The following is a 27,629-nucleotide window of genomic DNA, read 5'->3' as shown; positions in this document are numbered from 1 at the left end:
CCTGGGCCAGGACCACCCAGCTAAATGGCTACCAGATTCACAGTCCTTTGAAACTGTGGGACTTAAGTGTTATTCCAAAGACACTAAGTCTTGGGGGTCATTTGCCTTATAGAGATAGGTTATTAATAAACCCTTTGAAACAGCACTTCTGAGATGTATCCTACAGATACACAAATATTCAGTTCTATGAACTCTAATGATCAAAGCTCAGGAAATGATGCTCAAATTCTGGATAAATCCTTTTCTAACCAAAGCTTTACAACTTACTACCAGAAACTTAAGAACCAAATACATTCAGATAATGTGTGTTCTCTTGTTATCTGCTCTATCTGGACTCTGGAACCAAAGAGTTTGGACAGCACACGTGTGAAAGGACAAACTACAAGGTTATTCATTATAGCAAGGTTATTCATTCTGTGTAAGGGCACAAATGACAACAACACTGGAGGAAATGCTTATTTAACTACAGCCACACAATGAAAAACTATACAGTTGTAAAAAAGAACACTCCATATGTTTGATATAAAAAGATCTCCAGGATATATTGTTTCAAGAAAAAAAAACCAGCAAAGTATTGATATAAAGTAGTGTGCATAATATGCTTTCTTCTTTTATAAAAGAGAAAAAGAACATATTTCATATTTACTTTTATCTGCATAAGAAACTCTCAAGAGTCATTATAAAGGAATCAAAGTGATTACCTTTCTGGGGGCTGAGGGGTGGGAATTAGGTGGATGGGGAACCAGAAGGAGGGTAAGACTTCACCTATTAACTTCTCATTTCAATCTTAGAACCTTATGAATGTATTTTTTTAAATCATGAAGATTTCTAACATTGCCAAAAGCACAGAACAACTACCACCCCATTGAGTTTTTCAACCAGCATATAAAAACATAGAAACAATGATAAAATACTAAAACTTTCACAGTCAAAAGTACTTATACCATGATTTTCATTAGTTTCTTCTGCTTATTCTAGTCATGCCTCCTAGAAATCATCACAGTATAATTCTGTGTCCTAATTTATCAGAATCATTATTTGAAGTGTTCATAAAATTTCATGGCTGAAAATAAATGGAGTCCAAAACTGATTCACCACACTATCACCTGGGGCAGCAGATGAGATTGCCAGGCCCCCCCATCAGTCTACCAAATGGGGACTCCTGAGGGGGACCACGGGGAGCCAGACCCTGAAACTGTATTTAAAACAAAACAAAACAACAACACAAAAGAACAAAACCTTTCTGGGCTGATACTGATGCAATCCCTGCCCCCCCGGCACACACGAAGGAACTAGGGTGCAAAGATATGAAGGAACTTTTAAAAAGAAAACCAATGAAAAACAGAGTTAGCACTTGAACACTCATCTCTGACTCCCTAACCCTGTTTGTTTTCAGCTCCCTCTGGCCCAGCTGACGGTGAAGGCCCCGAAAGAAAAAGGATGTGTGGTAACATCGTGTAGAACTTTTAGTCTTCCTTTTGTCAAACTTTGGATCTAAACTAACCAGGGTTATGTTCTTCCTTTCCTTTCACCCAACCTCTATTTAAGTTTTCTGGTTTCTTTCCATTTGTCAGTTGTAGAAGACAGCTGTACATGTGTTTAATAGCTTGTAAAATATTTTGTATATTTTAAACTTTTCCCAGATCAGGGTGGTAAGCCTGTTGTCTCTGAAACTCTGTCAATAGACTAGAGTGAGAATTGGGAAACTATGACCTCTGGGCCAAACACAGCCCACTTTCTGTTTTTGTAAATAAAGTTTTATTAAAGCACAGCCACATCTATTCACGTTCATGTTGTCTATGACTGTTTTGCTGCTATCATGGCTGAGTTAAGAAGTCGTGGCACTAATAGCCCTTTGCAAAATAAGTTGCTGATTCCATTCTAAAATCATTAAAATTATCTCCAGTCATTAAGGATGATAAGAGATGATAAGAATCTCTTCATAGTTATGTTATGATGATGACTATCATGACAGTCCATTCTGCTGGTGGAAGTGATAATTAGCAATAAATAGCTAAAAACTAGGGGAGGAGAAACAAAAGATCTGCAAGTTAGGCACTGGAGACCTGACTGTGTGATAAATATTCCAGACATACGGCATGGGGGAACCATCCTGGCTCTGAACGGTGACCCAGTGAGACCTTGCCCTGCCTCCCAGCCTACCTGTTCTGCCAGCCAGGCAATGTGCTTAACCTCCTTGCTGCCTCCCGCTGTACTGGTTGCACCAAGCATGGCATTGAGTTCAGCCAACACCTGTGGGAGGAGAGCCATTATGTTGGTGTGGATAGCTACGAACCAGGAGTGTGCTGTGGCTGTATCCTTGCAACGGAGGATCAAAGTGTTCCTGCTATCAGGAGAATGGAGCTCTATCAATCTGTGTGGAAAAAGAAAAAAGAAAATGAGCTAGATCAGAAGCCATCAAAACTGCCATGGTTTAACATATATAACTGAAAATCAACTTTAATCTTGCATTCCAGAATATAAATGCTTTTTCTTAATTCCTTAGAGCCCAATCCCAGAGAAATCCACATGTGGAAAGATCATCACCACAAAGACTAACTGCTGGGCTGCCGTCTCAGTATTCATGAAATGACCTGGAATGAGAGAACCTAGTGTAGAGTCCGTAGTAAGAGCACTTCACTCTGCCTTCATTTCCAAGTCAAAGAAATGGAGAGCCTGCTTGTTGAATCTCATAGGCACATTGTAATGAAAGATTTTTTTTTAATACTTAGAAAATTCTGGTATATAGTATTGCTAGGTAAGTAAAACTTTTTGCCAAAAATTGAACTGAAATTTCCACTGTGTGAAATAAAATAGCTGAAGAATACGACTCTCTATGAAAATTTAGAATTGTTTTTTAGGGTCTGGGTAATGTCATATGATTAACTCATCCTCCAAGTAGTGGAGGAAAAATAGTTGAGAAATCTTCAACTCTATGACTATTATTTACTAATGCTCAACTAAGAACAATCTCTACTTCAAAAGTAACCATTAGGACTTATTTAAATCGTTTTAAAGGTACATGCAACCAGTTCCTTATAAAGCAATTTGCTGGGTACTATCTTGTATTTTGATCAAAGCTTTTGCCAAGATGAATTTTAAAAATCAATCAATAAATGACTAACATATATTCACTGCTGTGCTCTAACAGTGAACATATATATCTTTTAAAAGGGAAAAAATTAAAAGCTCTTAGGAGTGTTTTTCATGGTAGGCTAAAAACTGACAAACTGCCACTGACCAAGGAGAGAACTTTTCATTCTTTCATCTTTCTGAAGACAGTTTTCGCTTCCTTGAAGCCCTGTCATGAGATCCCACACTACCTGACAAACATGACTGGTTTACAGGAACACCAGCATGTCTGCCTTGAAGCATGCATCCCTCTCTCTGGTCATATTTAGAGATTCCTTTGTAATTCCATTTTAACTTGCCATACTTAATGTGGTAAATATTCATTCTCATTTGAGCTCTGGTCAGTCCATCCTTTCTTAAATAAACATTTAATGAAAACTTACTGTTTTCTAGATTCTATGCTTGACACTGTTTTAGAGATATAATAGTGAAAAAAATAGAGAAAAACTAGTCTCTCCTCTCACTGGACCTATCATCTAATGGGGAAGGCAGAAAGTTTATATTTAACTAATATACAAGTTACAAAAACTACTTCTATAAAGAACTGTGATGACTACCACAAAATTCTTGGCTCAAAAAGGCACTCCTGAGATGCAGCAAAGCATGACTGCAATGGGGGCCTCTTTACCACTGGGGCACACTTACCAAACTGGTATACAGCTTACAAACACCTCTATCCATGCTACCTACCTACTTATCCACTGACATGCCCTCCCACTAGACTTACCCTCCTAGCTACCTGAAGGTCTACCCACCAGTCTATCCACGTTTCACATGCCTTCACAGTTTTACAGCAATAGCCAAAGAGGCCAGAGAGTTCTAGAAAATAGTCAAAACATAAAATAAGATCTGTGACCAGTCGAAACACTTCACAAAGCCCATACCTGAAGCATCTTGAGATAGCAAGTCACAAGCTATTTTGCTTCTGTTTTAGTTATTCTTCTGATGAGTTTATTTGATTTCCTATCCTATAGCTAAATACAGCAAGAAGTAGCTTGAGATTAAAACTTTGGGGGTTTTGAATAGCAGGTTAAGTCTGGATATTAATTGGTAAGCAACGTGGAATCACTGAGGATTCTGAACAAGGGGACAATATGATCAAGACAATGAATTAAAAAATTAACTTTATGAGATGTCTGTATACCTAGGTTCAGAGGAGCATCATTCACAATAACCAAAAGGTGGGAACAACCCATATGTCCATCAATGGGATGAATAAACAAAACGGGATACACACACACACATAATATTCAGCTTTAAAAAGGAAAGAAACTCTGACACATGCTACAATATGCGTGAACCTTGAGAGGATTATTCTAAATGAAACAAACCTATCACAAAAGGGCAAATATTATGAGTCCACTTATATGAGGTACCTAGAGTAGTCAAAGCCACAGAAACAAAAACTAGGATGGTAGTGGCTAGGGGATGGAAGGAGAGGGAAATGGAGAGCTGTTGAATGGGTACGATTTTTGTTGTGCAAGAGGAAAAAGTTTTGAAGATTGATATTAGAGTAATATGAATATAATTAATACCTTTATAAATAAACTATAATTACAGTTCAATTAATTGAACTATACATTTAAAAATAGTTAAGATGGTAAATTTTATGTTGTCAGTGAGTGTGCATGTGTGTGCTCAGTTGCTCAGCCATGTCTGAATCTTTGCAACCCCATAGACTATAGCCCACCAGGCTCCTCTGTCCATGGGATTTCCCAGGCAAGAACACAGGAATGAATTGCCATTTGCTCCTCCAGAAAAATAGTTATGATGGTAAATCTTATGTTATGTGTATTTTATCACAATTAAAAATAATAAGCTAAAAAATAATTTCATGGTGGGATGTAAGATGGATTACAATAGAGAAATGGCCTAGGGAGATTTAATTGGACCCAAAAAGGATGAGACTACCTGCTGAGTCACCAGCAGGACACACACTCCTAAGCAGGAGGAACTCCTCCATCCAAAAAGTCCAGAAAAAGTAGAGAGAAGGAAAGAGATTTCTGACAAATAGCTTAATATTCACATTGACCTTTATTTAGTTTTCTATACTATTTTATAATGTTTTTTTCTTTCTAATGTTATTTTTCACTATATCAGTTGTTGCTGTCATGGTCCTTAACATAAATATTGATATTTCTTGGCTAAAAAAATGATTATATTCTCTAAAAAAAACAATTATACACTTGTTATGGGATGATTTAAAACAGCACATTACCCCCACTCCCTGACCCTGAACTCCTGGCAGCTGTTGATCTAGGAATCCTGCAGTATGTAACTTTCTCACTTAGCAATATGCATTTAAGGTTCCATGTCTTTTGTGGCTTAAGAGCTTATTTCTTTTTATGGCTGAATAATATTCCACTGTCTGGGGGAACCATAGTTTGTTTATCCATTCACCTATGGAAGGCCCTTTTGGTTGTTTTCAAATTTTGGCAATTATGATGAAAGCATTCATGTGTAGGTTTCTGTGTGGACCTAAGGTTTTGACTCCTTTGGGTAAATACTAAGGAGCACAATTGTGGGGTCACATGGTAAGACTACTATGTTTAGCTTTGCAAGAAACTGCTAAACTGTCTTCCAAAGTAGCTGTATCATTCCGCATTCCCCTCATTGATGAATAAGCCTTCCTGGTGTTGTACATCTTTACCAGCATGTGGTACTGTTCGCTGGATTCTGGCCATTCTAGTACGTGTACAGTAACATTTTATTGTTTTAATTCACAATTCCTTAATGGAATATGATTTTAATACCTTTCATTTGCCAATTTGTCATCTCTATTTCTTCTTTGGTGAAGTGTCTGTTGCCCATTTTAAAACTGGGTTGTTTTCTTATTACTGAGTTTTAAAATTCCTTGTATATTTCAGATGTTAGTCCTTTATTTCATGTGTATTTTACAAAGATTTTTCTCCCAGTCCTCAGCTTATCTCTTTGTTCTCTTAACAGTGTGTGATGGTTAATTTTATGTGTCAACTTGACTGGGCTAAGGTATGTCCAGGTAGCTGGTAAAACATTATTTCCAGGTGTGTCTGTGAGGGTGTTTCTGCAACAGATTAGCATCATCAGTAGAATGAGTAAAGGAGATGGTCCTCGCCAGTGCGGCTGGGCATCATCCAGTTCACCGAGGGCATAAACAGAATAAAAATGCAGAGAGGCAAATTCGCTCTTGTCTGAAGTTGAGACATTCATCTTCTCCAGCCCTCAAACACTGGTGCTCCTGGTTCTTGGGCCTTTGAACTTGGGGTGAATTTTAAGACTGGCTTTTCTATTTCTCCAGCTTGCAGACCATGGGACTTTGTCTTCACAACTGCATGAGTTAATTCCTATAATGAGTAAATAAACCTATCTATCCATTCTATTGTTTTTTTCTCTGGGGACCCTAGTACACAGTGTCTGTTACACAGGAGAAGCTTTCATTGTTAATAAAGTTCAACTTGTAAAGTTTTCTCTAATGTACTGTGCTTTCGGTATTTTATCTAAGGAGTCATTTACAAATTTAAAGGGAATTTTTAAAAAGCATAATCCTACAAGCTCAGGGAGAAGATGAGAGGAGAGACTACAACAAAATTTTGGAAGCTGGCAAGCAGACAGAGCAGTTAAATGATTTAGCAAACCTAAAAAAAGTAGGGGAGAGTCAAATCTGAGCCAGTCCACGTTGCAGAATCCTGAAGAGGCTGAGGAATTGGAGGTGCCAGTTACCTCTGGAAGTGGGAGTAAAGCACGCAGCTACAATAGAGAGGCCAGCTGACCGGTTCAGCATTCCCCACACCCAGCAGCTAGTGACTGCCCCACCCTCAGTCCAGCAGGAGCCTGACCGCCACCCTCATCCCACCAAACTAAACGTAAGAGCCAGGGATGTCCTTAGTTTAGACCCTCTTCCGGGCTGACCATTTTCTACAGAGGCTGTTCATTTCTACCTGGTCGCTTTGGCACTGTAACCAGCTTAACATCCTTAATCACACGCTAAAAGTTCAGTCGCAAAACCATGACGAAAAATTTCTTTCACTCCTCCTACTGACCTACTTAACACTAAAGGCAGGAATCAGCTCATCCTTCTCTGGACACAAAACGTTCACCTTCTGAAAAAGCCTTCAGACCTCATACAGTTCCTGGGAAAGCCTCAGACACAGGTCCTTGGCCATAGTTAACACTCTGAAAATTCAGATGTTAAAGTTCCTACTTATTAATAAGTGAAAGAAAGGAAAATATATCAGTTATAAAATAAACTTAACCTGAATAAGCAGATCATGGGACCACTAGGCTAAAAAGGGGGAAAACAGGAAGTAAAACAGTTCCCTAGGACATAATCACCAACTTTTCATCAAAAGAGAAAATTTGCAGTGTTTCTTAAAATGTGATTGTAAAATAGGAAATTAAATGAGAAGAATTCAGAACACAAACTCCACAACAGGACTAATGATTCTAGGATCCAGAAGTCTGCCTTTCAAGAAGCAGCCCCTGGAGCTGATAAAGGGAACAAAGTGTTTCCTAATGTTGACTGCTGTTTTAAAAGACAAATTCAAATGAAAACTACTAAGAGTTTGGAGGCAGTCTGCCAGTCATTGTTTGGGCCCACAGGAGAGAGGAGGAGACAGCTACAGTGCGAAGAGGTCTGGCCTCCAGTCAAACCACTGAGGATTTCCTGAGAAAAGCAATTACATTCTGACCAGATGAATCAGATCATGGTTAGGTCCACAGAAGCATAAGATTGTCTAAGTCTAGCCTGCTTATTCTGTTCAGAAGAGTCTTTGTCATAACGTATGAGTTCAATTTATAATAATGTTCAATTAATAATCATGTTGTTTTGTATGTCATAAAGCCAAAATTTACCTTTTACATGGAAAACAGCCAAAGCAAAGATGACCCAGACCTTGTGAACCTCTTCAACAATAACAGAGTTACATTTCTGAAAAGCAGCTTTAAGAACACCTTGTTCTCGATAAACTCTGCACTGCCCATAATGCTGTTTGCTAAGGAACAGGCTCATGTTCTCTCCCTGGAGTTTGTCATTATTTATTTAGCTTTCAGTTTCCACAATGAACTGCTTATAACGATCAGAAGCATCTAGTGAGGTCTTGAAAGAGGAGAGGTGGAAAAAGCAAATAAATTTCTTCCCCCTCCTCACTTATACATTCTGATAGTCAGCACTTTTTTCCAGCTCTAGATAGTCAAACTAAATCAATGTAGTGAAACAGCGGGGAAATAAAGGCTGCTTTCCTCTCCTGTCAAAGAAGTCTTTAGATAAACACAAAGGATGAACCACAAAGAGATTCCACTACACACTCAGTTAATGTTAACCACTTTGGAAAAAAGTCTCGCAGTTTTTTTTAAAAAAGTAAATATACACCTATCCTTTGAGTCAGCAGTTTCACTCCTAAGAACTTATCCATAAGAACTAAAAATGTATGCCCACAAGAATTGTAACCATCAATAGGAAAATTGATAAAGAAACTGTGAAACTGTGTTATATCCATAAAATATGCTACTACTTAGCAATAAAGAGAAAGAACGATTGTTACACATAACAGGAAGGATGAAGCTCGAGAATCTTACACTGGAAACCAACACAACACTGTAAAGCTATCTTACTTCAATTAAAAAATAAATTTAAAAAATCATACACTGAGTAAAATAATTCTATCACAAAAAGTACACATGACATGACTATAATTCTATGAAGTTTTAGAATAATTGAAACCAATATATGACAGCAAGTCAGAACAGGAGTAGCCTTGGATGGTGGGAGAGGGAATTGACTGGGGAGGGCAAAAGAAAACCTCCCAGGGTAAGAGTAATACTCTGTATCTTGACAGGCTTGGGTCACACAATTGAATGCATCTGTCAAAACTTATGGTTTGTATATTTTATTGTATGTAGATATTATCTCAAAAGAAAAAAAGTTACACCAAAAACACTGAACTCTATAATGCATGTTTGAGTAGAGGGACACATAGTAATGTAAGCAAGTTACTTTGAAACGAATCAAAAATATAAGATGGACTGATGGATGGCTAAATGGGCCTATTTGTGATAAAGCAAACATAGTAAAATGTTAACGGTAGAATCTAGGTGGTGGAGAAATGAGTGTTGACTGTAAAATTATTTCAACTTTGCTGTAAGTTTGAAGATTTTCACAATAAAACATTAGGGAAAAAATTAGGGCTACAATGTGATAAATATCTTGGTGACAGATGTCCTGATAAAATTTATTTTTATTGTTCCTAAATGAACTGTTTCTCTACATGGCTTTAAACACTGCAGTTGTGTTACCTGTCATGACATTCCCTTTGACAGAGCAGAGATAAATTTAAGGATGAATGAGCTTGAAGTGATTTTATAGATACTATCATATTTATTCTTGTAGTTCTAAAAAAAACGAGTTAAACATGTATTATTATGTTCATTTTATGGAAGGAAAAAAATAGGAGGACAGAGAAATTAAGGGACTTATTTAAGGTTACAAGGACACCAGCAGCAGGTATAATAATAATATACTGAGAGCATTCTATGCCAATTTTATAATCATTCTCTTATTTAATCCTCACATAAGCTTTCATTTTCTATAGGAGGAAACCATGGCTTATGGAAAACAAATAGCTTGGCTGAAGTGTCAAAGTCCATCACCCTAACTTCAGTCTAATGAGTCAATGGTTCTGAACTTTTTTTTTTTTTTTTACCAAGACACATAGGATAAAGATCCGCATTCCTGTGGGGATAAACAAAGTCACAAGTAATTTTTCCAGGTACCTGGAATTCTACTGCTTTTCTTTTTCTCTAGAAAGCACGCTTGGAATGCAAGTAAGAGTGACATAAGAATAACTTTGAATCTCTTTCGATTTATATTTTACAAAAAGCAGATCATTTGCAAATTTGGTATTTCTTTTTCCGGCGGCACTGTGGGGCATACTGGATCTTAGTTCCCCGATCAAAGATTGAAACTGCGCCCCCTGCAGTGGGAGCATGGAGTCAACATCGGGACTGCCAGGGAGGTCCCCAAATTTGGTATTTCAAGCAACATCAGAAATGAACTACTTTGCAGAATTAAGCCTGAGAATCTGCAACAGCCTGACTCTTCTAAGAACTTCCCTCATATAGTACACTCTGGCCAAGTAGACCAATCAATGGTCTTACTAAACAGCATGGTGTCTGATACACTCTTGTAGCCCAAACTGCCCTCTCCATTTGGTTCTAAAAATCTATTTCAAATTTGACCATTGATCAAATATCTTTAGCATATGTGCTAAAGAGAATGCAGCCCCAAGTTTCAATAAAGGTCAAGATTATTGAGCTCTGAAAGACGTCTTCGTGGATGATAAACTAGCACAGCTTTCAGCAACAGAGGCAAGTCATTTCATCTTCCTCCTTCCTTCTTTCCTCACTCCCACAACTCCAGTATCCTACAGAAACTGTGTAATACTTTTTCTTTTCTTACAATACTCAGATATAGCAGCAGCACTCCAAGTGCTATAGACTAAATGTTTGTGTCTCCGCCTCAAATCCATATGTTAAAATTCTAACCCGAATATGACAAGATTAGCAAATGGGGCCTCTGGCAGGCAATCAGATCATGAGGGCAGAGCCCTCATAGATGGGACTAGTACTCTCCTGTGAGAGAGACCCCAGAGAGCTCTCTAGACTTCTCTGCCATTGCAGACATGGCAAGGAAATGACCATTGGAAGCGGGCCTTCACCAGACACTAAGTCTGCCAGTGCCTTGATCTTGGACTTCCCTCCTTTCCCCTAACCATGAAAAATAAAGTTCTGTTGTTTATAAGCCACCCAGTTTATGTTTTTTTTCTTATTTTTTAAACAGTAGCTTGAATGGAGTAAGACAACAATCTATTCTCATTCCAGAAAGGATTTATAATGGAGGGACATAGCCTAAATACTTTCCTCAGCCTGACAATCAGTTGACAAATTTAGTGGGTATTTGTTCTTTAGTCACGTTATAACTCTACTCTAGTCCTTACTATTTAATTTTTTTTTAAGTCCATGATCAAAGTCTCTACATAAATCTAACTCAATTGAGAAAAAAAACTTAATTTGGATTTAAGAGGTGATTATTCACTTTACAAATTAGATTCTTACTGTATAAAAAAAAACATAGCATTTCTTCAAAGATCAAGCAGTTTTGTATTTATATATGATCCAATATATATATAATCTTTCACAAATAAACCTGTATGCCTGTATGTAACACAAAGTAATTTATATGTCTTGAACTTTTAAAAGAAAGCAAATAAAAACAATACAAACATATCAGAATGTAATTTTCAAAATATGTATGAGAATTCACTGGTGGTCCAGCGGTTAGGCAGAGAAGGCAATGGCACCCCACTCCAGCACTCTTGCCTGGAAAATCCCATGGATGGAGGAGCCTGGAAGGCTGCAGTCCATGGGGTCACCAAGAGTCGGACACAACTGAGCGACTTCACTTTCACTTTTCACTTTCATGCACTGGAGAGGGAAATGGCAACCCACTCCAGTGTTCTTGCCTGGAGAATCCCAGGGACAGGGGAGCCTGGTGGGCTGCCGTCTATAGGGTCACACAGAGTTGGACGCGACTAATGCGACTTAGCAGCAGCAGCAGCCAGTGGTTAGGACTCCATGCTTTTACCTCTGTAGACTCAGGTACTAAGATCCCACAAGCCACAAAGCAAGGCCAAACAAAACGTGTATGTGTGTGTGTGTCTGTATGAGGTGTATATATAGGATTCCCTGGTGGCTCAGACATAAAGAATTTGCTTGCAATGCACACACACAAAGTTAAAGTTAGCAGTTAAGACTTTTTAAGCTACTATTTCTTATGATCCTGATATGTGTTTGACTCTATGCAAAGGGCCGTATGTGGTTATCTCATTTAATCTGCACAGTTAAGCCTTTTTTCTTAATCAATGAGAACATGAAGGTTTACAGAGGTGCAGGAACTTGCTCAGAGCCCTCCTTGGAGCAAGTGACCTAGTTGGGACTCAAACTAAGGCCTGTGTGATTGCAGAACTCAGCTGTTTCCGGCATACACACAATATACTACAGAGCAGGAGCTTCTATGTCCCTATGGCATAAAACGCTCAAGGTCATTCAGTTTCTGGTTGTCTTCTGTGAACCATCCCATCCTGAGTAGGCACCTGGCTATGCAATCAGATCAGAGGAGACCATAAAACTCAAAGTAAATTATAAAAAATTTGTCCTTGTGAAAGCGAAAGTTAGTCACTCAGTTGTGTCTGACTCTTTGTGACCCCATGGACTATAGCCCACCAGGCTCCTCTGTCCATGGCATTCTCCAGGCAAGAATTTGGGAGTGGGTTGCCATTTCCTTCTCCAGGGGATCTTCCCAACTATCATCTTTCTTTTTCCCTTAATGTCTATTCTAATACTAAGTTTAATGGTACCACTTCATGGCATTAATGAAGACAAAGTCATAGAAACCAAATGGTGACAGAACTAGGAGAGACATTAGAAATTATTCAATCCAATGCTCTCATTTTACAAATGAGGAAACTGAGGTCAAGAGAAGCTAACTTGCAAGAGTGGTATTAGTAGTTGATGCAACCTGATCTATAATGAAGATCTCTGATTCTTTACACTATCCACAGTATAAGGAATTTCCTTCTATGGAGATATTTTTAGAAGTTTCTTGAACACGATTTTTTTCAGTTATTAAGTCATAATCACAATGAAGGAGTAATATTAACACTCCATAAAGGTATAAAATGAAAAGTCAAGGCCTCTTCTTTCCTTCTACCTTCTAATCCCACTTCACTCCCCAGGGATAACCATCATTAAGTTTGTGTGTTCGTCCAAAATTGTTTGGCCACCTGATGCAAAGAGCCAGCTCATTAGAAAAGACTCTGATGCTGGGAAAGATTGAAGGCAGGAGGAGAAGGGGACGACAGAGGATGAGATGGTTGGATAGCATCACCGACTCAATGGACACGGGTTTAAGCAAACTCCAGGAGATGGCAAAGGACTGGGAAGCCTGGCGTACTGCAGTCCAGAGGGCCGCAAAGAGTCAGACAAGACTGAGAAGCTGAACAGCAGCAGTGCACATATATGTGTGAAGTAATTTAAACATGGAAGCCCAGAAATGAGTCTTTCATCTCAGATTGATGTTTTACTTTACCTAATTTAGTCAACAGCCATAATGCTGTATAAAATATGCAAAAGCAGTATTATAATATATCCATTTAAGTTTGCAAAGCTGTGAGTAGGATGTTCTCCTTAGGTACAGCTCACCTGTTCTCCAGGTCCGGCATGCTTAAGTTTCTAGCAGCAAAGCACATTTTGAGCGGGATGACCTTCCTGTCCTTGGTGCTGTTCTGGTGTTTTGGAGAACCAGAGTCTTCACTGCCACTAAAGCTGGGTGACTGGGGAGCAGCACCTTCCCAGGGCAGATCTGACACCAATGATGGCTTCTTGATATATGGCGTTACTTCTCGGATGAATTTAACTATGAACAAAAGTCAAAGAAGAAGGTCAGTATTTTTACTTCCTATGAAAAATAACTGAAATATATACATACAGGAACTATCTGGCATGAAGTGAAAAAAAAAAATACACAAAGTTAAAGAGCCCACACACAGAATCTTAGGATTAGAGGGTGCTTTAAGAGCACAGGTAATCCAAATGATACGCCACCACTCTATCCTAAAAACCGGATTCTGAGACTGCATACGGTTTCTTCTTAGGACTCCCTTCTCCCTTTGCCTGCCTGGTTAACTCACCTCCTCAGCAGCCTATCCTGTTTACTCTCTCCAGGGTATTGCCATTACTCACTCCTCTGTAATAATAACTTCTAGGCACCATGGGTTGTAATCCTTTGTTAATAATACTTCCGTTCCCCTGCTGGCTGCAAGTTCCCCAAAGGCAGGGTTTATGGTTTATTCAATCTTGATGTCCAACATTCAGACCAGTGCCTGTTCAGTAAATGTTTGAATACACGAGTAAAGGGAAAAAATGAACAATTAAATACTTGAATTATCTCAGTAGCTGGACAACAGGAATGAATATGGAGATAGACTCATTATTTCCTGAGATAGCCCCATCTAGCTTTAAACAACTTTAGCATTTAGAAACTTGAAACTTTCACTCATTGGTTTGCTGTCTACAGAGGCCATACAGAACAAACTTAATCTCTTCTATATGAGGGCCCTTCAAACATCTGAAGTTCAAGATTATCTCTCCTCCACGCTAGGTATCTCTACTTCAATTAGACTCAACCCAATCAACATTTGTAGCTACCTTCCAAGTATCAGGCATTAGGCTAGCCACTGAGAATACAAGAGCAGCTTAGGCATGGATTCTGCCCTCAGGAATGCCCAGTCTAGTAAGGGAGACAGTTAGGAAAACAAACCATCATAGCTTTGAAAAACAAGTACAAAGATATGGTACTTGTTTTCCTATTAATGGTAGCTTTCTATTAATGGTATTAAAGGGTTTTTCTACCAATGGTAGTCCCAAATTAAGATATGGCTTTTAATCAAAAGAAAACATTCTCCTTTTTAAGTTCACTTTTAAGATGTACACTTCTTTTACCTCCTTTATGACTGCCGACTACTGTCATTTGAGGCATGGGGTTCTTATTTCAAAAACTAGATAAACTGAACATTATTAAAATCTTAAAAGCATTAAAATGTCAATAAATAGTTGAATATAGATAAATCGGTCACCATTTCCTCTGCTAACATCAATAGATGTTACTTCAGGCATTTACCTCCTCTCAAATTACACTGTGGAAGGTCATTAGAGTAGTATCAAGGGAACTGGAAAACTAGAAAGATACGGTCATTACCAATGCTTATCAATGTCATAATAGCTAGTATTAATATTTTATAGCATCACAAGCTTTACAAGCCTTCGAAATTTTACTAATAGATTGTACTTATGTGTGTTTGTTAGTTGCAAGCAGGTAAAAAAATTCTAGGCATACAATAAACCTTCAATAAACAGTAGGTGCCTTTCTTCTTCTCTAAATTAAAAAGCTAGAAAAGTTAAAAAAAATTAACAGCCATCAGTAGAAGAGGCAAAATTATTTTCTTATAAGTTATTGAACAAGATCTGCTAAAGTTAAACGTACTTCTAGGAGATACAATACTACTAATGTCAACATTTAGAAAGATTTATGTGTGTTTATGTGGGTGCTTTCTAAGTCTAGTTATAACGCGTGTATTTTCGAGGTGGAGAGAGTAAGAGTTAACTGCTTCAGGTCACCAAGGAGACTTTACCACCCTAGAAAATGAGCAGGAGCGCGCCTAGTATATGCCTTGAGCAGCTGACTCGGGCACCTGAACACAAGCGTTAGTTTAGCTCCGGGCTTTCAAGAGAGAATAAGATCACAACAACTTTGGCAGAAATTCTTAAAGTTTCCAGGCACTGCTAATGGCAGAGATTTACTTTTTAAACATTTAAAGCAGTATACTAACTTTTGGGCTCCCAACTGGGAGAAATTAAAGACATTCTTAATGACTATTCTTAAATACTATAGTGTTAGAAAAGCCCCCTTTTATGACATACTCAGATGTTCACTTGATCACAGAGCATCAATGAGCTTATTACTATACACATTTAAATGAAACAGACATAAACACACAGCCTACTGCAGGGCCTTATTAAAGAAGCAATTAGTTTTACTTGAGTTGATGACAATGCACCCATACCCCCATCTAACTGGCCATCCACAATAGCTGGAGAACCATAAACATATCTAATTTACCTGGGAAGCAGGATACAGGCTTATGTGATTTCAGTGTTTTGCTTTAAAACAAAGTAACTATCGCTTGTGTTTGTCCTGAGATTTTCAATTAATTTCATTACCCATCTTCCTGGGCTTCCGTGGTGGCTCAGAGGGTAAACAATCTGCCTGCAATGCAGGAGACCTGGGATCGGTAACCTGGGTTGGGACGATTCCCTGGAGAAGGAAATGGCAACCCACTTCAGTATTCTTGCCTGGAGAATCCCATGGACAGAGGAGCCTGGCAAGCTACAGCTCATGGGGTCACAGAGAGTCGGACACGACTGAGCAAATAAGCACAGCACCCATCTTCCTACTCCATTTCACTCCAAGGCCTGTCCAAGTCCACAGAAGTAGGAGAAAAATCCTTTCCGAGGATCTCAAATTACTACTGAGATGACAAAGGAGAACTCAAATTTCCTTTCAAACCTCTAAGCTACAGTGGAATAAATCCAAACAAACCAGAAACAAGGTAGCTCTAAATTCATCCCCAACAATTAAAATTTTAGGATTTTAAAATTATGGCCTTTTATAATAAATTTATGCAAACTGGCAAAAAAGGATATTTTTTAGGCCTCAATTAAATTCTAACATGGCTATCTATTACTTTTATTCAAAAGTATTAGCTTTCATGCTTTTATATACATAAACATAGAACAAATGGTTGAAATAATTTGGGTATTTGGACTGCTTCTGTATAATTTCTCCTTGGTAGTATTCTTCAACTACTAATCTTATATGGTAAAACCCACTGTGGGTCATTTATAAAGTAAACATTTAAAAAATGAATTTAAAAAGTGATTTTCTTTGGAATGTTTCTTCAAACTGCAAAAGTATATGCAAGCTTTTCATTTTTTCACAAAAAAATGTTTTAAACATCTTAGGTTTGCATTTTTAAATGTTTTTGTAAGGAATACAGCTACCAGCAAATTTCCTTGTGGAAACTGCTAAACAGTAAGTAGATGTTTATTGAAAATCCTTTATATAACTCATGCACAACCAGAAAACACTGTGCATTTGAAAAATTACTTCAAGTTACATATTTTTCTTTTCTTTTTGGTGTTGACATTTATGTTTATTTTCTGTGACATATCTCTGTTTTTATAAGTCAATTCTACTCTTAGTACTTCTTCCTCCCCTAAAAAGAAGTACTGCTTTATGTGAAATAATGCTCCTATCTGTGTCATTCCCTTCTTGCTAACTTCAAAACATACGAAAGCAGGGACTTCCTTTTGGTCCAGTGGCTAGGACACCACACTCCCCATGCAGGGGCCCAGGTTCCATCCCTGGTTGGGAAACTAGATCACACAGGCCACAGCTAAAGATCCTGCATGCTGCAACTAAGACCCGGCACAGTCAAATAAATAAAATAGATAAATAAATAAATATTTTAAAAATAGAAAGCAGAGGACTGTTGACAACTGTAAGAAAGTCTTGACCACCTATAGCATTAGAAAACATGGAAAGATAAAGACTTTTATTTTCACTAAAGCAGAGGCAACAAGAAAGGCACTTTGCATAAGGCTGCTTAGGAATAATTTATATTGCTTCTTTTTTTTTAATGCAGTAGGTCATTTATTATCACAGAATCTCCAATTCTTTCTTTCTGTTTATAATAAATGTATATTGCTTCTTAAGTTTTATTTTGTTTTTTAATTAACCTTATCAGATTTTTAAAAACGATGTAAAATGACTCAAACACTATAAAACCAAAGGCAAAACTCAGGGTATATCAGAGTTACTAGGTGAAAATAGTAAGTTCTCAAAAGAAAAATAAAAGCTTTTATGTTTTAAAAAGTTATATATAATTAGTATGTTCATAAAGTACTCAAGAAAATATGCCATTTGCTAATAATGGTTATATCTGTATTGTAATTATAGTGATTTCTTCTATTGAAAGTTATTTCTACAATGCTTGAACTTTTAAATAAGCATGTGTTCTATTAAATAAATAATGCTAAAGTTAATTCTGGGGTTCCCTTGTGGTTCAGCTGAAACCCCCTGCAATGTGGGAGACCTGGGTTCAATTCCCGGGATGGGAAGATCCCCTGGAGAAGGGAAAGGCTACCCACTCCAGTATTTTGGCCTAGAGGATTCCATGGACTGTAGTCCATGGGGTCACAAAGAGTCGGACACAACTGAGCAACTTAATACATGCCATCAAATAACAAAGAAAAATACGGATTAGAAAGCAATTTCAGAAAAAGATTCAAGGGCAGAGACAACAACAATGGGGAAAAGTGATTGTTCCATAAATGCTGAAAGAACAATGGAGTATCAGCATGCAGTTGTTGTACGTCTGTATCTCACATCCTCCAATGCATTTGCTAACCTACAGTTGATGCTCTTTGGATTTTTGTAAAGTCACTGAAGTATAAAAACAGAGCAACAAATTTTAGTCAAATGAAATTCAGTACAAGCCTTGATATTACCATTTATCTTTTGAGAGGTCTGAAGCACATAATTTTCTTGTCTAAGCCTCAGTTTCCACATTTATAAAACATTAAATACCAACTTCAAATGGCTATGGCGGTTGAATGAGAAATGGAAGAAAAGTGCCCATGCCTGTGCTTGAGCACACAATGAATATCAGTGTGTATTTGGGTGTGCAATTAATACAATATACTCTGGACAAAGTAGGTAGAGGCTAAGATATGAAATTGAACAGACCATATTTGAATTTCAGTTCGGTCAATTATAAACTTCCTGATTTGGACAAATAATTCAACTTTTCAATTTCAATTTCTAGTCCACAAAACTCTAATATTAACCTTAATACCAACTATCCTGAATAACTGAGAGGATTAAGTAAGATTAACTATTTTCCTGGGTTCATTTTACACTGTGGGTGGTGACTGCAGCCATGAAATTAAAAGCTGCTTGCTCCTTGGAAGGAAAGCTATGACAAACCTAGACAGCATATTAAAAAGCAGAGGCATCACTTTGCTGACAAAAGTCCATATAGTCAAAGCTGGTTTTTCCAGTAGTCATGTACGGATGTGAGAGTGGGACCGTAAAGAAGGCTAAGCCCCAAAGTCTCAGGGGCTCAGAAGATCATGCAAAATCTTGGTGGACTGCAAGATCAAACCAGTCAATCCTAAAGGAAATCGACCCTGAATATTCTTTGGAAGGACTGATGCTGAAGCTCAAATTCTTTGGCCACCTGTCATGGAGAGCTGATTCACTGGAAAAGACCCTGATGCTGGGCAAGACTGAAGGCAAAAGGAGAAGGGGGCTGCAGAGGATGAGATCGTTGGATGACATCACCAACTCAATGGACATGAATCTGAGCAAATTCCAGGAGACAGTGAAGGACAGGGAAGCCTGGCATGTTGCAGTCCATGGGGTCACAAAGAGTTGGACACAATTTAGCAAATGAACAACAATAACATATGTCACAGTTTCTGTTTTGCTCATCTTCTCCATTTGACCAAGGGTCACTGAAGGGATTAAAAGCCAAGACTACAAAAGTCAACAATAATTGCAACACGTCACTTCTATAGGGTTTATCTGTCCATGGTTCTTCACTCTTTTTAGTCACTCCTCAGAATTGTGTTGCTGTCTGGGCAGGACTACTTAAGGTCCCGAATACATTATCTTGCACATTCATAAGGTGAAATTCATGTACTTTCATAACACATACACAATCTTTTTGTGACTCTGGCTTGACATCACACTTGCTTCCAACCTTTCAGAGCAAGTTTTACCCCAATCCATATGACATCACTGTAACAATATGTGTACTTAGTTTTAGTACAAATGAATGTAACATAGTGGTCAAAATTTGGCAGTATATTGACAAAGTGTTCACAACAGGGATCATGAGCATATTGATGAACCACAAATATTGTCTGGATGAACTATGAAAAATTCTGTCACAAATATAGATATATTTAGTCCTAATTTCCCTATCCTGGGGAAAACATGAGAAATATTTATGGCATGAGTGGTAAAATCCAGTTAAAAACTGCTGCTAATAGCTCTAGATTAAGGATGTTTGCAAATATTTGAATAAAGCATCCATGTTCAACACTGTCATCTTCTTTTTGATTATGTGGAAACTGGTCACTCCACAGACTGAAGGTTATCACACAAAATGCATATTAATGATCTTTGTTGAGGTTCTTGTCAACTAAATGTGTTATTAGAAAACATAAGCCATTAGAACAAAATTCTACTTAATAAACTATTATCTACTTAAACACATCGTTTATGGATGAGCAGTTTATTCTTGAAGTGATATAATAATATAATATTATAGGGAGTCAATAATGGTTTAAAACATACTTCTATAAGAAAGCCCTTGTCTCACAAACCCGAGATATATGCTTTTATCTATTCCTACCATGAATGAGCTTCCCTCATAGCTCAGTTGGTAAAGAATCCGCCTGCAATGCAGGAGACCCTGGGTTGATTCCTGGGTCGGGAAGATCTGAAGGGATAGGCTACCCACTCCAGTATTCTTGGGCTTCCCTTGTGGCTCAGCCGGTAAAGAATCCGCCTGCAATGTGGGAGACCTGGGTTCGATCCCTGGGTTGTGAAGATCCCCTGGTGAAGGGAAAGGCTGCCCACTCCAGTATTCTGGCCTGGAGAATTCCATGGACTATATAGTCCATGGGGTCGAAAAGAGTAGGACAAGACTGAGCAACATTCACTTTCACTAACATAAATGATAGTATTTCCCTCATAGCCCAGTTGGTAAAGAATCTGCCTGCGATTCAGGAGACACGGGTTCAATTCCTGGGTCGGGAAGATCCTCTGGAGAAGGAAATGGCAACCCACTCCAGTGTTCTCGTCTGGAGAATCCCATGGACAGAGGAGCTTGGCAGGCTACAGTCCACGGGATCACAAGAGTCGGACACAACATAGCGACTAAACCACCAACATAAATGATAGGAGACAATTTTTACTATTCAAAAAAAAAATTGCAATGTTTCCCCCTTTACAACATCAATGAACTCTCTCTATGTGCAAAGCATGTAGGTTATTTAAAATGTTTAATATACACTCTGACCTCAAGTTTTCTAGTTGAAAAGGAAAAGAAAGATACATAACCCGCCCCCCCCCAAAGACCAATTAATAAAGGAGAAATGAGAAAAGGTACTATGTGATGTATGCTGTTAAAGAAGTAGAAATAAAATGTTACACAAAACTGGATATAACAACAGCAAACAAAATTAAATAACTGAAAAATATTTAATGAAAACACTAATAAAGTAATGTTTTTCTACTAGACCAGAAAAAACAGACCTAGCAGTTTAAGCACAAGGAAATCCTTATCCGTTGCAAAGTGGATGTCCTGGACTAGCTGGACATACCGGATGGTTTGTTTTAGATAGGCACTCCAAGTGATAAACTATAGACGGAAACACAGTATTAACCCAGCACAATAGCTGTGCTCAAGGGGTCAGCAAGCATTCCATCCTGAACATCCAGTCAGTTACCACTGGGGAACAAGAATGCCATCCAAGTTTCCATCTCTTTAAGCACTTCACAATTTTTTTTATTGTACAAAAGAACTGCTATTAGTAACTGCCAAGCTTTTGTTGTCACGAGGGATTTTCTGACCAAATTGGCAGAATTAACTGAGTTCAGGAAGAGGAGACAAGACAAAGATGTGTTCATTTTCTTTTCCTCCTCCTTCTTTTTTTCCCCTCCTTCTTATATAACACATGACTGAGGAGTTCAGCTGTGGTAGACCGAGAACTGTCAGAGTGCACAGACTTCAACTACTGTAGTGAATTTAAGCTACAATGCCATGTACTGGTCAACCCACAACAAATAACGGCTTTCACTTATAATTCGTTTTATTAACTTTTTAAATTAAAGGGTAATTTTCAAAAAGCTGGAACAATTTAAGCATCAAAATAAATAACAGTGTTATGGGGTTATAAATATCCATGAGTCCACACAGATATAAATAATTGAATAAATAAATAAATGAGGGATAAGGGATAGCTCTTAAAGAATTTCAATTAGAGAATTCCCTGGTGGTCCATCCACTGCTTAGGTCCATTCTTACGGCAGAGGGCCCAGGTTCAATCCCTGGTCTGAAAATTAAGATTTCACAAGCCATGTGGTGCAGCAAAGAAGCAGAAGGAGAAGAAGAGGAATTCCAATTAACAAGTGTTAAAGGAATGAGAAAAAAAGAAAATCATCATTAGGACACTACACTAATAACTGTTGTTCACCAAACCAGTAATGAACACTACAATTAGTGAAAAGGTTAAAGGATAAAGGGTGAAAGCTCAAACAGTAATAGGATACTTACAGTCTTGACCAAGATATTTATTAATTACAAAGGGGGAAATGTTAACTTTATGTGGAGAGATTCGATAGTTATAAAGGTTTACGTTACTAGTATTAAGACATATTGACATCACGCCCACTACCCTCCCATATATACTGAGAAGGATATATCACTTCTGTAGTATTCTTGCTCAAAAAATACACAAGGTCCATTTGTTCATGATAAAATGTGACACAAATTCAAACTGATAGATATTTTACAAAATGATTCAAATGGTTCAAAATCGATTCCCACAATAAGATTAGTTAACACATCTATTACTTTACATAATTACAATTTTTAAGTGTGGTGAGAACATTCAGATCTATTCTCTTTGCAACTCCAAGTATATAAGACAGTTTTGTTAACTATAATCATCAGATTGAACATCAGATCCCCAGAACTTATTCATCTTACAATTGGAAGTTTGTACCCTTTGACCAAATGCCACTTTGCATTTCCCTCCACTCACTTTTAGTTTTACTTATTCTTAACAAGTCAGAGTAAATTTGAGAGGTCAGACTCATAACAAAACCAAAGAACAGTATCATTCTAGAGGCCATTCCCTTCTCCAGGGATCGAACCCGGGTCTCCTGCACTGTAGGCAGATTCTTTACCAGCTGAGCCACCAGGGAAGCCCTTTTCATTCTAAAAGCATCTACATGTAATTCCAAAATTTCATGGCATGAAATACTATAATATTAGTATTATTATAGTGCATTACTATAATACATAGTAATATTAGACACTCTTTGGTTATGTGAGAGTTTGCCCTTGCAACTGACAGTCAATTTGTGTTAATATTAGCTTCCTATAATCAGTAAGAGTGCTTATCTTGAGATTATGTTTATCTTCATGCATTCTAAATCCACCTCTCTCCCAGAGATTATTCTAGGAAAGGAGAAAGATCCACAAGTGTAGAGTGTAGTATGTACCCTTGAATTATAGAGCTATAGTCAATATAGCCTAAATAAATGATCATATTTAGAGATGAATGAAATAGCTATCAATTTCATGTACATTATGTTTTGACCCCTTACACACACACACACAGCTGTCCAGTGTCCTGTGCACAAATACTAATCTAAATAATTTACATAACTGCAGAGCTAGAGAAGACCTCAGTGATCATTTGTACAAACTGTTCATTTTTAAGGATGCTAAACTGAAACTCTAAGAAAAAGGAGGCTCACAGAAATTTAGAAAACTTCTTCCAAGCTGCAGTCTGTGGCAAAGTCACAGCTAAAAACCCATGTCATCTTTTCATGAATATGTCCTCAGCTTTCAGTTTGGTTTTTGAGATAGTGGAAAGTCATAAGACACTGTTTGTATAAATCCATCAGCCACCAGTACAAATGAGTCAGCACTCAAACTCGCTCACTGGCTCTATACAGTTAAAAAGTGGAGTAACCAGGTCTTATCTAAGATTAACAGGATAATCTCACCGTGTGTGTAAGCAAGTGAGCATTTCAATTCATGTTTCAAGAATAAGGGGAAAAAAAAAGAAAAAAGGGCTGGCTAACACCTTGCAGAAGGGTGTGTACTTTACAATGACCTTTCTATTAGCATATTTTAAAAACTCAGGTCAGAGTCCTTTCATCCTGTGGTAATTCACTTTTTCTGTATTAGACACAAGACTTTAATAATAACAACCAGGGATCAATATTTAACTCACTAGCCTGCCCACACTGACAGCACATGGTGCTCTGAGCCGGCAGCAGCACAGAGGCGCCAGAACAGTCAGAGCCGCAGTCTCCATCCCCGCCGTGGGTGTGGCAGCGTTGGGTGGTGGGGCGGCGGGCGGCAGCGCGGAAAAGCGGCTGGAAAGCCCCAGCCAAGACAAAACTAAACAAAAAGCACGAGTCAAGAATGCTATTTTTCAAAAGAAAATGATTACTTTTTGGAAAAGAGTGTGCTTCTGTGTGTCCATCCTTCAGAAGAATTTACATCCATGCTCGTGGCTTAATTCCATTTTTTTGCAGTTTAGCTTCCTCATATGTAAAAATCATAAAGTCTATCCTTAGGGAGTTATTGTGAAGATTAAATAAAGCATGAACTGGAAAAGGGTTTTATGAATTATAACAGCCATACAAATTTGAAATATTACTATTATGACCTAGTGCAGAACCTGACTGTCATTTTCACCAGTTTCAGAAATTAGCACAGCACATGGTAAAAAGCATCTGTTAAATGAATGAGTGTACAAACTGGTTAAGACCTCTTCCCCAGGAGCATTACCACAGAACATAAAGGATTACATGTGGTGTGAACTCAGAAAAATGACCACTGTGCCTTTCTGCGTCTGCCCTAATCACAGCAGAGTACTACCGTGAGGGTCAATGAATAAGGCTCACAAAGCAGACCCGATCTCAGAGGAAACAGGCCCCTCTCAGCCCCGCCATCCCTGAACAATCAATAAAACACATTCCATGTCTCTACCAGTCTCCAGACTGGTAATAGAGGATACAAATATTCAATCACTGACGTCAATGCTCAGTTAATGTTTAAAAACAGAGTTAAGTGTTTTATGTGAATAATTTCACTGAATCTCATGATAACCCTAGTAGGTAGGGACATTTATTATTCCCATTTTACAAATGAGGATACTGAGACCTTAGAGAAAAAAAAAAAACTTGGCATGTGCCACTCTACCAGTAAATAACAAAGACAGAAAGAAAGACCAACCATGTAAATACTACTATATTTTACCAATGAATAAGTAATAACAACTCAGTATATTAAGCTCCATTACAGAACTATATACAGAATGTATTACACAAAGTAATAGGAGACTTATCACTGAAAATGATAGTAGAAGTACCCCAGGCAGACAAGGTGGAAGTGAGTGTGCCTGGCTGAGGTTACAGCATCCAGTCGAGGACATGAAACATTCAGAGAAACGTAAGCAGTTAGGAAAGGCCAGAATCGGGGTCAGGGTAAAATGCTGTGATCTGTTCTAGAAAGGTTGTTGATATGTAGTTAAGGGTGATCAGATACTGTGAAAGGTAGCCCTGGCTGTTATGGATCATTCCTCCTTAAAGAACTACCAAGGTGAATATTCAAAAAGAAAAAAGTGAGGTCACTACTGAAACACAGATCACAAACTTCATAATAAAATGGATAAATATGTATTTTTAAAGAACTGAGCTAAAGAAAGGATACAACCTAGATGTCACTCAAAAACACATCACTTGAGTTGTGAGCAGAATTAGTATAAACTGTGTGCTCTGGGGCTCCTGTCCTCAGGTGGCAAAATGTAATCAAGTCAAAGGATTGTTTGTCTGCACTCCAAAGATACCTGCACAGGATATCTCAAGTTTGTCCCTAGCCTAATCTACACACCTATGTGTGCAAAATCTGAAAGAAATAGGCTGGAAATGCTAGATACTGGGAAGAAGAAATGGGAAGGAAAATATTATCCAATTAAAAGAAAAAGCCATTATGTCACACCCAACAAACAAGACACCAGAACCACCCCTCCACACACCCCAATGATCAGTAGGCAAGAGAAGGAAGGAAAAAGGAAAGATAAAGCTGGAGATCTTTCTCCCTGCCCTACTAGGAAGGAGCCTGTGAAATTCTGTGAAATTCAATTCTGGTAACAGCCTCTTCCCTGGGATGGATCTGAGGGCAAATGTAGAGAAAGTATTTCATATAACTTCCCTTAAGCTCTAAGAAAGTAAATTAGGTCATGCATATGAGAATTCTCCTTTTGGTAAGATTTCCCTGGTGGCTCAGATGGTAAAGCATCCACCTACAATGTGGCAGACCCGGGTTCAATCCCTGGGTCGGGAAGATCCCCTGGAGAAGGAAATGGCAACCCACTCCAGTTTTCTTGCCTGGAAAATCCCATGGACAGAGAAGCCTGGTAGGCTACAGTCCACGGGGGACATGATTGAGTAACTTCACTTCACTTCACTTCATGACTCTGTAAATAGGCAATTAAAAATATAACTTCAGGAAAACAAGCTATATACACACCATGACCATATGTGGGCAATGCAGCAGTAACATCACAAATAATTTTCATTTCCACTTCCATAAATGAATTCAGCCCAATGGTCAAACTAAGGATTTGAACTACGTAAAAATGTAATTTGATGCCAAGAAAGATGTGGTAAACTGAAGAGCAGAAAAATACTTGTTTAAGCCATGAGCTATTCAACTGAGAGAGACTACTGAAGGGGCTGAAGTTGCCAGTTTCCATATGTTGGCAGAGTATTGAAAATATCTTGCTTCAGTTTAAGACTGGATGCTCTTAAAATGTTTTAGGTTTCCCAAAACTTAAATCTGTAGTCAGCTCATTTAGGTGTGGGTGGTGTATTTAACCTGAGATCCTTTCTTTCCAGAGAGCAAAATTAATGAATCATCTGTCCCTGTGAAAAATCTGTGCTTCTGAAAGAATTTTAAATCTAAGCTAGGAAAGGCCTGAGGTGTTACATCTAAAAGGAATTGTGGCAAAGTCTGACTTCTTAGAAACTACTGTCTCAACATGTTTTTCTTTTGAGGAGCAATAAAATTCCATATTTGGAATAATACCTGATGGGACGAATACAACCAGTGAATCTGGTGCTAGGTGAAAGATTTCTGGTGCTCCTGGTGCTCCTATGGAAGCAAAAGCCCTGAACAGCAACACTATCCACTCTTGCTTCCTTACACTCTGAGCCAAGGAGGACAGTCCTCACCAGTCTCTAGCTTATAAGACAACATTAAGAGAAGAATCTCAATAATAACAGATTACTAATGGAGTTTAAAAAAAAAAGCAGGAGGAAAAGGGTTTGAGGAACCATTTTAAATGGAAAAGGCAAAAATCCAAAGGTTAATATTTTTAGAAATTCCAATAGTGCATAAAATTCACAATCTACATGTTGTATGAATAGGAACCATCACACTACCTTCTATTATAGGATCACTCTAGTGGCTCAGACGGTAAAGCGTCTGTCTGCAACGCAGAAGACCCAGGTTCAATCCCTGGGTTGGGAAGATGCCCTGGAGAAGGAAATGGCAGCCCACTCCAGTATATGAATAGGAACCATCACACTACCTTCTATTATAAGCTCTTTAAAGGTAGACATTTTTCTCTGTTCAAAATAATTCCTACTAACCAGGGAGGTTCAAGCACTTACTCCTGCTCTTCATAAGCCTTAAGGTAAAAACTGGGAAGGACAAACACAAGGAGAAAGCCTCTAAGCCAATGAGAAGAGAGGAAGGAGACAAGGCCAGAGGCTGTACACCCTAAACAAATAATAAATGACTGCAAAGAAGTTTGCCTAGGTCAGGGTTAAATCTGATATGCTGGTAAGGGATCACAGAAAGGCTGGGAACAAACAGCTGTAGCTAAACATTATAGATATTCAGGTAATTGCTGAAATTACATGAGCAGATAACCTAAACAGTGGGTGTATACGAGGGAGATAAATAAGGCCCTGCTCCTAAACTAGCTAGCACCAGTTTCTCCAGACAGGCAGAAAGAGATCCTAA

At 38.2% G+C, this 27,629-nt stretch overlaps 1 protein-coding gene across 1 annotated transcript in view; it reads right to left on the bottom strand.

Annotated features, from left to right (window-relative positions):
* SNTB2 (syntrophin beta 2) overlaps positions 1-27,629 on the bottom strand; it is a 66,580-nt gene that overhangs the window by 16,540 nt on the left and 22,411 nt on the right. Inside the window, exons 2-3 of the mRNA XM_068992832.1 lie at positions 13,366-13,579; positions 2,164-2,374 (exon numbers count right to left, since the gene is read on the bottom strand). Of these exons, the coding sequence (XP_068848933.1) occupies positions 2,164-2,374; positions 13,366-13,579 (425 nt within the window). The remainder of the gene's footprint in view (positions 1-2,163; positions 2,375-13,365; positions 13,580-27,629) is intronic.

The sequence above is a fragment of the Capricornis sumatraensis genome, chromosome 20 (genome assembly GCF_032405125.1).
Source record: "Capricornis sumatraensis isolate serow.1 chromosome 20, serow.2, whole genome shotgun sequence".
NCBI lineage: Eukaryota > Metazoa > Chordata > Mammalia > Artiodactyla > Bovidae > Capricornis > Capricornis sumatraensis.
This window is presented reverse-complemented; position numbering and strand designations above follow the sequence as displayed.